This window comes from Poecile atricapillus, chromosome 1 (assembly GCF_030490865.1).
Source record: "Poecile atricapillus isolate bPoeAtr1 chromosome 1, bPoeAtr1.hap1, whole genome shotgun sequence".
Classification (NCBI taxonomy): domain Eukaryota; kingdom Metazoa; phylum Chordata; class Aves; order Passeriformes; family Paridae; genus Poecile; species Poecile atricapillus.
The window spans coordinates 157,962,076-157,975,693 of NC_081249.1; the positions used below are offsets into that span (position 1 = coordinate 157,962,076).

The 13,618-nt window shown below is 38.2% G+C and overlaps 1 protein-coding gene across 4 annotated transcripts in view; it reads left to right on the forward strand.

Moving 5' to 3' along the window:
- The window catches only part of LIN52 (lin-52 DREAM MuvB core complex component), a 40,982-nt gene that overhangs the window by 5,296 nt on the left and 22,068 nt on the right, over positions 1-13,618 (forward strand). The window contains exon 6 of one of the 4 annotated variants that reach the window (XR_009278597.1): positions 7,780-7,897. The exons of 2 other annotated variants lie outside the window; for them this stretch is intronic. Coding sequence is in view for 1 of the 2 variants with exons in the window: in XM_058848275.1 (XP_058704258.1) it covers positions 7,712-7,872 (161 nt within the window). In the remaining variant the exon portion in view is untranslated. Of the gene's footprint in view, positions 1-7,711; positions 7,898-13,618 lie in introns of all 4 variants that reach the window. One more of the 4 variants, XM_058848275.1, reaches the window with a different exon arrangement.

Below are 13,618 nucleotides of genomic sequence, written 5' to 3' on the forward strand. Positions count from 1 at the left end.
AGAAGGAATTTGGCTTAATGAATATACTGACTTTTAGTTGTTCATACAGTTAGGGTGACTTTGAGAGGTATAGTAGCTCTTCTGAATGTGAGCTGCAGCCGCTCAGTGAGTCTCATTTCTGAGTTTGGGGAAAAAAGGTATAAAAGCCTTGTTATGAACATTTTTCATCCCCTCTGTGTCCTTTAATTTTTCCACTTTCAGGCTTTGCTTGGAGTGGAGTAGTGAGCACTGCAGAATGAGCAGACCCCAGCTAATGTGACAAGTAAGAGGGAAAAAGTTCTTTTTTGGGAACCCAGTCACAGACCCCGACTCAATGTTTGTGGCCCACAAAGCAGATAGTTTCAAAACACTTAATGTAAATAACTGCAAGTTTAGATTGGAAGCTCTGTTTTTCTACTGTATGACCCATTGCACCTTTTGGAGCAATGTCAAAGTCAAAGAGTCAAAGCTGACTGTAGAAGAATTTTGAAGTCTTGATTTCATGAACTGGCAACTTTGAGAAGTCCGTGCATTTAAAGACGTACCCTGTAATCCTTTGGGATATATGTATACAGAGAGATGTGTCTGAGAGCTACATACACAGGGAAATGTTTTTCTTATAAAAAAACCTTAAAGTTTGGGTTTTTTCCAAACTTCAGAAAAAAACTTACGTATAAAAGTAACAGATATGTAGGATGGGAGAATGGGAAAAGCATTCTGTCACTGAAGGAATGTGGTTGCCTCGGGACTTTTTGAAGGCCCTGCTATTGTTTCCCTGTGAATCTCTGATACTTTTCAGATAACTATATGAACTACTATGCTGTACTGGTTCAGAAGTCCTGAAATGTAAATATAGATAGCTGATATCACAGCCATGTTTATAAAATCTCACTGATGCCAGGATGATTATCTGGCCACTATGGTATCACAGTAGAGCTCCAGTGACACTGTCAGTGTGACACTTACTGCAAAGTCTGTTCTTCTTAAGCCCCAATATCTTTGTGAAGGTAATGCTGCCTTGGTGCTGTGTGTGCCTTAAATATTAGAAAATGTAGGATTACTGACTAAACAGGTATGAATATAATTTATAATTTCCCTGCCTGTGATTTTTGGTCGTCTAATCTCTTGTGTTAGATTAAACTTTTATTTGGAGTTGAAGGTAATTTGTGATGTTCCTGCTGTAAAATTAGGAATGGCCGTATTATCCAATGTCAAATCCTCATTCTCTTTCAAGAGCAATGAGACAGTTCCCAAATATGCTCAACCAAGTCTCCTTATTTCTAGTTTTCTGTGGTTTTGTGCACCCCAGCTTTCACTAGGCTCTAGCAACTTTGCTTCTATTTTCTTTGTAACTGATTTATTTTCCATATATGTTCAAGCAAATTTAAAAAAAAAAAAGGGTGCTGTGGAAGAGCTGTTTGATTAAGGGCCCACAGATTAGACCTGGATGTCTTGGGAGATTGCAGGTGAACAGTAAAAGGTTGGTCATCTTTTAGCACCAGACTGATAGAGGAAAAGCCAGTCCAGGTTTAGTCAGTCAGTGATCATTTTCTTTCATATGAAGAATAAGTAAATGACTAAGGTTTTTTGACCTGGAGAGAAACAGCTCATGTAGTATGTGAAAAAGGTCTGTAAAACAGTAATGCAGAGAAAGTATGAATAGGGAATGTCTCCTCACTGTTTCTCATAGTATGGGAACCAGAGAGAATAAAAGAGTCTATGGGACAGACATGAGGAGATACTTGTGTTGTGCATTGAAGTCAGAGCACATCACCACTGGAGCTTTTGGGTATGGAATTTCTCACTCAGTAATGAGAAAAATGATTGGAAGATAAATCCTTACAGGGTGTCTGCTGAGAAGTCTCCAGTGGCTTGGACATCTTGGAGATGCAGAAAGCAGAGAGAGAGAGATTACTATGCAGGTCCAGCTATGTGCCTCCCTGCACTTACAGTCTTCTATAGATGTTTGCCATTGGCACGTCAGTCAGGGTGGTGGGTTGGAAGGACCTTTTGTTTGACAATAGATATTATTTATTTTAGTAATAGGCTAAACCGCCTGGTAGTTAAGCAACCGCTACTAGAAATCTCTGAGGTTCCCTGTAATGGAGCGATTCTTCCAGAGGCAGCAAGAGATGGATGGGCACATGAATGAGGAACAACTACCTTGCTCTCAAGTTAAGCTGTCCTTGGTTTTGAATTGTAGTCCTCTGCAACTTCAGCAGCCTCTGAAATTTCTGGAAAATCATAAAGGAGTCCTTCTGAATTCCAAGCTATGTACAGATCACCACATTTCATTCGATTGGTAGTCTTCAGTTTTTTATTTTTCATTTCAGCTAAATGCTGTCTGTTATGATCTCTTGCCTGCAAGTTCAGCTTTTTTTTGTAGGATTGGAGGGGCAGAGCAGTTCATCAGGATTTAACTGTAGCATTTTTTGAACATATACCCTTAGTTCTGCCAGTGATCCTTGCAGGCTACTCTTGTCATTGAGTTTTGGATGGTGGTTTGTTTTTTTTTACCTCATCTTGATGCTGATCATAGGTAGGATATGTTTAAATAGGGGTCCATCTTTGGTGGGCTGAACTTACTTGTTAAACTACAAGTCAGGGTATGACAGTTGCCACATTTGAACTTTGTATACACAAAGTTGCTGAAGTAGAATCAAAATAAGGAAATGAGGGGAGATAATGTATCCTTTTACTGCAATATCTTTTTCCTTTTGCGTAATGGATTGGCTTGCCTAGGAGTGTCTCCATGTAGGTGAACATGTAGTCTTTTTAGAGTCCACCCAAAACACCTGGCCTTTGTACCCAAACAGGCTTCTATCAATGATGTAATTGATCAGATAATAATATTTTCTGATCATAACCACTTTTTCTTTAGTCCTGGCAACAGAGAGACTTTTTAAGCTCAGAAGCCTTACTTTATATTTGTGAACATGGCCTCGCTTCTGCATTACAGTTGCTTGGTGCTCTTTCTGGTGTGTATGTACAGTTGTTTGCAACAAAATGTTTCAGGTCCTTACATTTGTAGGAAACCAACCTATGAACAGATGTGTAAGTAAAGGGTGCTTTAATGTGATATCTTCTGAAATCTGTTGTTGGTCCATTTTAGTAAAAGCTGTATGTCCACTCTGTAGTCTGGAGAGTTGCATGGAAAAGTGAATTGAACTCCTATGGTTTCTTACTAGCCAAAATGAGGTTCTGGAACTGTGTAGAACGGCAGACTCTCTATAACATGAACTCTTTCCCTATTTCCTTGGGGAAATAAGACTATCGAAAGTGTGGTGGTGGAGCTGGAGAACTGCCTTTTGGAGAGGAAGGAAGGGAAAAAAGTGAAAGAGTAGCATGTGATTTGGATATACATCCCACAGCAGTCTCAGTGCCAGTTATTATGAAGATATAGTCATCTTGACTGCTGACAAAAGAGCAAGGAGGATGCTCACTTTTTGTTTGTTAGAAGCTGGCATCTCCAGAAGTACTGTGCTTCTAGCACTTGTGCCTGTATTGATCTGAAACATGATGGAAGAAAATATGTTTAGGATCGCTTACATTGTTCTGAATCTGTTGAGCTTGGAAGAGAACAATGTCTGCCAAATCTAATGCTTGTTATGTTCTTAAACAAAATACACAGTTTTACTTGCAAGGTGAACTGTCCTGCATAAGAAGAAGCAGTTTGAGGTGTGTGTCTACTTCAGTTATTTCTGCTCTGTTTAGAATTTCCTTTGTAGCAACTATTTTCTTGGTTAGTTTTCTGCATTTCCTGCCTTGCTCGGTGAATCTTCATCATTTCAGTTTGTTTTGCTTGAAAGCATCTTTCTCACTTATTTTGTTATTTAGTACTGTGTTTGGCAAGGACTTTATGTGAAAGAGTATACTTCATGTGCTTCAAAGCTTGAAGGCAGAGTTGTACATCTGGACAACAAAATTATGCTCTTTGGACACTGGATTTTTGTAATACACAGATTGAAGAGTTACTTAGCAGAGTTAGTAGACTTCTCCCATAGAATGTATCGCATTTTGGTTGGTTCATTTTTGGGTTAGGAGATGATTACTGAGAATTTCAGGAATTCACAATCAGCTGAAACAGCTGGTTTAGTTTTTCACAGGAGAAAAAATATGGAGGCTGTTCTCAGTTTACATTCATATAATTCTTCATAGTAATTCTTGGGCCTTATTTGATTGTTTCAGAGAGATGAAAAGAACACTTAAATTGTTTATGTGGCTTGTCACCACAATATCCAAGGTGCTGTGATTTCCATGTGAAACCTTGGTCTTTCTCCCAATTCTTTTTACATTCTCCTCCCACACTGTAGATCTATAGCTTCATTTTAATGCACATTTCTGTGGTAAGAGATACTCTGCATCTGCAGAGGCACAAGGAAATGACCTTTCCTTATACTGTTTGCTGGGTGGCTTATTTACAGGCAGGATTTTTCTGGGGCACCTCCTGTTGGAAGAACAAGACATCAGAATGCCAGCTTGAAATTGCCATTCATACATGATCTGTGAATGGGCTAATTCTGACATGTAGGTAGTTAAGAAATTATTACAGTCAGAGGAGTCACGACCTCAACTTTTCATCATCTCCATTGGCTTCTGCCCCAGTTTGGAAGTGAAGGAGGCATAGGAAGTTTTAATTGTACCTGTGTGATTTATCCTCAGTCAGCTCTTTAATTTCTTCTGGCTGTCTGAGGTTTCCGACACGCTGTAAATTTCTCCAACTTTTTCATTATCTGCAATTTCTTTATGACTCATGAATCGGAGTGGAGAGAGAGTGTGGATTTACAGCAGAGATAAACATGTCCATAAAGTCTGTATCTGTGTCAGTAATTGTACTGCTGTCAGTGACTGTCCTGTTTTACAGGTCTCTCTTGGGAGAGGAACATGCTTTGCTACCAGTGTCAGAGAAGTGTTTGCTTTGATTTGCATTAACGTGCCAGGAGATTAGGTTGCAATGGTGAGGATGGAAATTGAGTTTGGACCATGGCTGCTATTGTTTGGGTTTTTTTAATAAATGGGTGTATATTTGAGTTGCCCTCTGTGTGCAAAAAAAAAAAAAAAAAAAAATGCAGGTTTAGGTTATTCTTAAGTATAAAATCAGAGTGAGACAGTATACTGATATCAGATGTGATTCTACCCATATGCATAAATAGTGCATTCTTACCATAAAACAAATGCTGTTTCTAGGTAACTGTCATATGTGGAAAGAAATACTGCATGAATCCTTAGGGTGTTCTCTATCTCCTGGTAAAGTAGAATGAATATTTCTGTAAGTTTCAAGAAATTTCTGCATCTTTGCCTTCTTTCCCTTCCCTTACTCTTAAGGGAAAGATGCTATGGTGGACATTGATGGAGATTGTAATCTCCAGGCATTGATGATTCTGACTGCTGCAGAAGAAAGTGTATACTTGTGAAGTTTGAGAAAAGGAAAAAAATCTGTAAAACTCTCCTATATGTGTTAGAAATTCAAACTTCTACAGTTTCTCTGTACTTGCATCTTGTTCGTTGCCTATCATAGATACTTGTCTATGTGGAATCTTCTTTTGTTAGATTGTTAGATTTTGTTAAATTTGTCTGGGTTGGATTTTTTTGTCTGTGACCTAATACTTTTTTTCATAATAAGGTAATTATTTTACCACAGAATTATTTTCAAATATCCAAAGTGACTGTAAAACCCCAAATTTCCATTATGTGAGGTATTCACTGAGACTCCCAAATGCAGCTGATTGCATTTTTCTAATTCTGGTGGACATCTCTTACCAAAGGGAGATTATCATAAACAATGTAAACTCTGTGATTGCATAGATAGCTTTAAAATGTGATTTGGGATAGAAGTGTTAGAAATGCTAAAATGACACCTGCCTTTGCATGGTTAATTCTGGAACCTGAAGTTGGAAGTACAATGGGGAGTTTTTCCAGTGGTAGACAGTGTCCCATCTTGCTCTGATACTGAGTTTCCAAAGCTATATATATAAGGATTACATGCTGAGTGGCCCAAAAGCTGGCAGATAACTGCTGTTGGAGTGAGTGATGCTCAATGCAACAGCTAAATTCTAAATAAAAGCTGAGATGGTGAGATGCCTTTTACCTGATCTTTATTGAAATGTGGGGTTTTTTTTTCTTTTCTCTTGTCCTCCTCCTCACCTTTTCTACATGCCCATACCTATTTGTTAAATAGGTTACCTCTGAAAGGTACTTCAGCCAGGATGTATTACTTGCTTTATTTAAATAAGACAAATACAGTATTTGCCTCCACTGAAAGAAACCCAGGACAACAAATACCAACAAACAAGAACAACAAAATAAAAACACCAAACCAATAAAAAAAACCCACAAAACATTCCTTATACCCTAGTATTCATGTCTAAGAATGTCTTTCATGTAAGTCCCCTTTGTCTCTTATGGTTTGTTCAATATTAGGAAGAAATTCTGCAGTGGTTTGATCCTTTCTGGAAAAGATTTTTTGAATTTATGTTGATAGAGTGAAGGTTTATCTAGATACTTCCTGTGGTTAAGAAAAGGGAGCCTTTTTTGTCTTAGTGAGGAAGAAGAGAAAGAAATCTGATTAATCTGAAAACTAACTGACCAAACTGCTCTGAAGACTGTGAAATCAGTCACCTGATTCATCACCATTAACTTCTGCAGGATTTTTTATGCTACTCAAAGCACCAGTTTGTGCTTTGTGAAGGCATCTTCAATATTAGCACTGGTCAGTCGAGTAGTGGAACACATTGTGAAGTCACCGGTTCTGCATTCTCTGTTCTTGGAGTTTTGCCAGACCTGACTCAATAAAGTTTTAAGCAGCATGATCTAACCTCATAATTGACCCTACTTTGACCAGGAGACCTCCTGCACCCTTATAACCCTGATCATGCAGTGACTCCATCTTTCTGTGATCTAAGATCTCCTTCTAGACCTAGAAGTGCATTTGAAGCCCGATTCCCCATAGCTCCAAATGGTTCAGCTTACGAGCTTTAAGCCAGGTGCAACTTTATGATCTGCCTCTATGGGAACAGCTGATTAGGAGCAGGAAACCTAAGAATTCCTGTATCACAGTGATGGCTTTTAGGCTTTGAGGGAATGATGAATGGACTTTCAAATACTTTCATAGACAGAGATGATTACAAGTCTATGTCATGTGAGCTGCAGAGCCAATTTTTGTGTGTAAGGAGATACAGTCCATTCAGTACAATTCTTTAAGTTGAGCAGGAGAATGGTCCTCAGCATACACAGAGGTTCTTGTGTGTCTTGGCTGAAATGAACAGTGAAATCACCTCTGTCTGTCTAGACAAGTAGAGGGTCAATGGGCCTTGACTGAAGAGCTTTTAGCCACAAAAGTAAAGGAATGGGCTGTCACATTAAAGCATTTCTACCTGCCACATGCTTGGCACAGAAAGAAACATGACTACAAACAAAATGTTCTTACATTATACTGTCAGAAGCCTATTTTTTGCTACTCTCATTCTGACAGGATAACTTGTAGACTACTGTCAGTGGAGAAATTGAGTATGGGGAAAAGTTTGATCAAGCATAAGGTTATGTGCATTTTTCCATTATCATTTAAAAACACAAAAATGCCAAACAAATCTCAGGAGTCATTCTAGCAGGGACTCTCAAACCCTTACAACTGGTCTGTATTTATTATTTAAACATCTTCTGCTGTCTATGCATTTATTAAATTAAAACTTTTCACTTCTTCTGTGTTACTAGAACATTTACTCTGTATTTACAGATACTGTAACGATTATCCCTGTGCCTCTCTGTCTGAAATGTTTTCCTGTAAATTTTGGCTTCTGGCAGGAGCGAAGAGAGAATTTTCTTCCACAGTATGGGTTGCTGGACCTATTTGTAGAGCAGCAGCTGATCCCAGTGAAAAATCTCACTGGAGTGTGACTTTGGAGACTTGGCTCAGTTTCTGGTACTACCACTCTTCTGCTTGGTTCATTTATGTGCCTTCTTAAATGCCTCTTCCTATCTCCCCAGCTGTAAGGTGGGGTTCATGTTATCTTGTTTTTGCAAGGCATTGAAAAAATAGTGAATTTTAAAAAACAGCATATAAAGCATTTATTGTTAAGTGTCCTTTGCTGTGTGCTGCTGTTTGTTGTTTCCCCCTGCTTGGTGCTATTATATGCCACAGGAAGGTATCATTAGAATATTGTGTCAGTCATCAGAAGCAAAATGAGAATATGAAAATGAAACAGATTCCAGCATCCAGTGCTCTTCAGCCTGGCACCCAAGCAGGGTAACTAAGAAAAGTGAGGCTATTCTCAGCCATTTGAACACATTATATATATAAAAGGATTTCTATTTGCATGCAGCATAAAGGCTAGAAATTATTAGTCTGTGTCTGTTCTAATGCCAGAAATTATTTACCTGTTTAATTTGCTGTATTCCTCTTCTGTTTCCTCCATTTTGGATCCAGTGATAATGCATACAAAGCTGTGTGAAAATTTGCCAAGCATTTTGTCACTTTATTGAGTGGTTTCAGTCATCCTGAGCATGAAGTCTTCTGTAAGATCAATTGTGAACTTGCCACCTTTCCTCTTGCATCTGCAGGAGATGCAGCTTTGAACATCCCGTCTTTACAATGTTGCTAGACCAAGTCTGATAGTATCTGACTCTTATTGCTTCATTAACTTGTGAGCATTAGAACAAGATAAAAATGCCCTAAAGCCTCTTATCTGATGATTGTTGTAACCTTCTGAGTGCCATTAGTTTAAGTTTGCAATCAAATGCTTCCCCTGAGTATAAGGAGCACTGATTAAACCTGAAGTGTCCCCAGAGGCTTTTACAGCTGTCATGGGGGCAGTGGCTGCCCCTGTCCAAAAGGAAGAGGGGGGCTGGAGGTCCCAGTGGGGGGCCCCACTCTGCAGACATCCACGTGGCTGCCCCAGCTGTTCCGCTTTGCCTAATGAATTGTTTTACAAGGAGAGGCTGGATATTGTCATCACAAGCTGCCTTCCCCAGGGACTGAAGCCAGCCTGATAATGACTAATGTTAGTGATAGTAATTGAAGTGTGATGGCTCTCCAGGGATTTTCACACATGCAGGGCTGTCAGGCACTTGTGGCTGGTACAGTCCCATGAATACCTCAGAAATGCTTTTTTAATTGCATGACTTTTATAACTAGTTCCCATACATATCCTGCTGAAATACACATTTTAAGGGGATAAGGAAAAGGAGCTGAGGACTCTGCTATGACCCTTGGTGTACACGTGTAGTTACTGTCCTGACATGTTTCTAATGAGGATGGCTGAGTGTTCTTGCTCCCTTAGTCTTGGTGTGGACCTGCTCGGTGTGTGCACAGGCATGTACAACAGATTACCCCTGAATGTACCTTTTCTTTTTTGTCTAAGCCTTGTCTTCTTGATGCACAAAGATTGTACTTGATTCTTAGAGAAGACAAGAACTTTATTGAAGAATGTCAAAGGATTGCTGCTGTTCATAGCATGGAAGCAATGACAGCTATTTGCATTTTCTTAGACATCATTGAAAACTGAATGTAAGATAGAATAAAAATCTTGTAAAAACATAGCATATCCCAATATGTGTCCCAATATAACTGGAGTTTATGGCCACGAGATTTTGGGAGTCTCTAGGGCAGAGGAGTAACCGATTTATGTAAAACTGAGTGATTTCTGTTCTGAAAATAGTCTCATTTAGAAGTGCATTGTTTGATATAGCAGGGGGCCTGAGATAAAAGTAGCCCCAATGGGGTACTGTACTCCTGACTTACGGGATCCTATCATGAATTTGTCAGGGTGCTGAGATATTTCGAATTGCTTCTGTTTCTACAGGGAGGTTTTGCTGTGGCATTTTGAGTTCTAGCTGGAGATCAAAAAAGGAAGCTTGATGCTGTTGCCAGCAGAGTAGACATACTACCTCTTCTTATCATATTCATTGCAAGTTTGTTCTTTACCTCCCCCCTCCAGTGAAGTGTTGGCTCTTAGAAATTTATTTTGGTAATAAAACATTACTTTATACTTGCCCATGAAAGGATGTTTGAAGGCTGTTTGTGGATTCTTTAAAGTGTCCAAGAGATTGTTGTTCCTTACGCACACTGCAAACTCATATTGTAATTAAGTTTGATGGATTAACATGCAGAAAGTTAAGCTCATAACTTTAAGTGGTTAACTTATGCTCTTAAAATGTAAACCCAAACCTGTGGTTCATGTGTTGTAATTCAGTTGTCAGTCCCAAAATTGTATGCTTCAATGGGTTTTGGTTTTGAGAAAATGGGTGAATTTATTCTTGCTATTTTTGGTCACAATGAGGAGATAATAAAGTTGTGCTTACCGCTTTTCACAGTTTTAAGTCTTGACAGTAAAGCTAAACAATATAGGGGTTTTTTTTGCAATTTATCTTACAACTTGTACTGTAATTGAGAGGAGGTGGGAGTAGGAAACTCCATGCTGTGTAAGAAGAGATTTTCAGTTTGTAATTTAATTGTACTGATTGCTTGTTGCAGCACAAGCACGAGAGTAGAGGTAATTGAAAGACATCTGATAACTGATTAAGTAGATTTCATTTATGTGTTGTTTTGAGCACTGTTTTAGTGGAAGCTTGTAAACTTTATTATAATAAGTTTAGCAGAATATATTTTCTGTGTAGAAATTATTTTACATTGATAGGGCATTTTCATATGGAGAGCTTTTTGTGCTATGAGGAATATATCCACATATTGTTTGAACTACACAAAGTGACAATTATTTTGGTGTCACTATGCACTGTCATGTATAATTTTGCTTTTCAGGTATTTGGTGATTTTTTTACAAACATATGTATTATAAATAAGTATCTCTAAGTCCTTGCACAACTTCTGCCAAACCTATTAAACCCATTAAAAACTATTAAACCTATTAAAGCTTTCCAAGTTTACTGTCAGTACAATAAATATTAGCTCACATATACTTCAAATTAAAATGTGACTTCTGTTTTCTCACTGTAGGGTTTGATCTCTGTTCTACTGAGCCAGGTAAAATTGGGTTCAGTCAGTAGCTGGAGGGGAACCTGTGAAGAGCCCAGGTGTTGCATTAAGCAGCACTGGTGCCCTTCTCCTGGAGGGTCGCTGAACTGTTATCCCGTGGTAGCTCTAGAGGGCTCTCTGCTGTTGGAAATGTCACATTTCTAATGACTTATATGATAAAGGTCTTAATAACCTGTTGGTCCTTAAGGAACTCCTAACACTTCTTTTGCAAATGCTAACCTCATTGTCATCAGGAAAATATAGCATATGCAATTAGAATCTCATTTTCTCCAGTGTCAATTAAAGGGTCTCATTTTTATTCTGAGCTGTGTTGTATTCTGCCTGGAAATGTCTGTCACTTAAGTTACAGCATTTAAGTAGGGTAGAAAGTAATTTCTGTGTGTGCAGTTTGTTCCTTGTTAAGTCAGTAAGAGTATGATGTTGCTGGCACTGACTGTGCAAGAAAAAGATAATCATCCCAGGCTTTATTGTAGCCATGCAGTTTGTTACTGTAGTAGCCTTAAAAGTATATGGGCATTGTTTCAGGAGAATTAGAAATAAACATATAAGATGGAGGACAAGACAGGACAGGATGAAAGTATGAAGAGTAATTTTCAGCAGAATAATAGGTGCTTGTCTTCAAGTTCTAGCAATGCATTAGAAAGGAAGGAGTACCTTCTGGTAGTACTTCTGGTTTTATTTTGAAACCCTTTGGGTGCTATACAGGGACATGAGTTCCAGTTCAGCTTGATGGATGGGCAGTGGCATGCTGAGTTTGACCGGTTATCTATATCAGACTTGGTTGCATTAAAATGGACTTTACACTGGCTAGTTGGAAAATCAGTCAAGCAGTTAAAGATTGTAGTGTTATGTTCTCTGTTGTAATAATAACTTCTATTCTCTTATGGTTTTGTAGGGTTTTTGTAGGGTTTTTTTTTGTAGGGTTTTTTTCTGTGCCAGTGCTACGTTGCTTTCACTCAGTTGTGTTTTGAAAGCAGTGAAAACTAGAAATAACTAGGAGTAACATCTGTGAAAACTGCAAGACTAGAAATAATGTTTGTCTAGTCTAGAAATAACTACAACATGATTGCAGCTTACATTTTGCAGCACCTTTGGGCATCATGGGTTGGATCTCTGTTATGGACAGTGCTGCAGTGTTCTGCATGATAAGGAGCTTACAAATTGAGGGAGTGAAAATAACGTTGAGTTTGATGCTCAGTGAGCTTCCCAGTGAAAATGCACGAGTGTCCTATTTTACCTACTCTGTAGTGAGTTCTGTCTTGTGTATTCTGCAAAGCCCTTGTTTAAAATCACTCTTGTGAATTTACTGCTGAAGGGGGAAAAGGTGAAGCATGGATAGACTCAGGAAAGGAAGAGGTTGTTTTATTTTCATTGGTAGTATTTGCAGTTCCCCAAGCAATGGGGGCTGCAGAAACTGGCTGTTGAGAGCCACAACTTGATTAGATGTTTGGGTCTGTTATAAAATCCTGTGGTGTCCGCCTCTTGAAAATTCAGCGTGAAAATTCTCCTTATACAGTGGAGGAAAGGTATTGAGAAATCTTTCATGTAAATTCTGTGTCTTTTTCCTTCTTCTAGGAACTACATTTCATAGTAGGAAAAATACACTGAATCATCCTTATTTGCAGAAAACACAAACTAATAACAATTAAGCTATTGATTACTTTTTCAGGCAGTAAAAATATGCTTCTTCTAGGATTCATTTCCCCATGCCATCCTTGACTTCAAACACCTGCAACATACAAGTTCTGGTTGTGATGTATTCAAACACTCAGTCCTCCCAGCATTTTGGATGTATTTATTGCATGTACTACATCTTTTCATGTCTAACCACTGTAATTTGAGAGGAAATAATATATTTTGTATTTAAGGTTATGGGTTGTACTAGTTCAGTTGAAGTGGGGATTTTATATGTTTTAATGCACTGCTGCAATTTTTGTGTAATGGAATCTTAAATTAAAACCTTTTGTGTAACTATTGGGCTTGTGCTTGTAAATTCAGAGGATATAGGCATAGCCAATTTTAAACTACATAAGATTTTGGAATGTTTTTTGAAATATATTTTCAAGTAATTGTGATTGAACTGAAATATTTTTTGTGAGATACAGTATTGTGGAGTGGCACCTGCATCCTCTTTATGCTTTGACTTGTTAGTTTTGAATACTTTTGTAGTCAGTTAATAACGTGATCAGAATACTGAAGTTGCTAAACCAAATGTCTCATAACACTGTCTCAGAATTAGTATTAACAGAAATCCTCCCAATATGTTTAAACATGCCTCTATCTATATTTCATATAACACAAATTTGTATTAAGAAGCAAAAGGAAATAAACATTTTCTATAGTCTTCCATTCCTAGTTGTTTTCTGATTAAGTAGCTATGGTGGGTAAAATTCAGGTGTATGTGAGTCTTGGAGATCACTACACAGCTGACGGGGATAAAAAGAGTTTTTCGCCAGTGGTGGCCTTGAACCTTCAGAGGCCTGTGTTTATAAGCTTTATGCTATATGAAGCTGTAGTCTAGCTGCCTTAAGGTGTATCTAGTGCATATATAAGTCTTTACACTTTAAGGTCTGCTTTTTACTGAGTACTCCATATCTCTTTTTAAAAAACAGAGAAATTACTTTTTAAATTGTTTTTAGCCATTTTCACTTT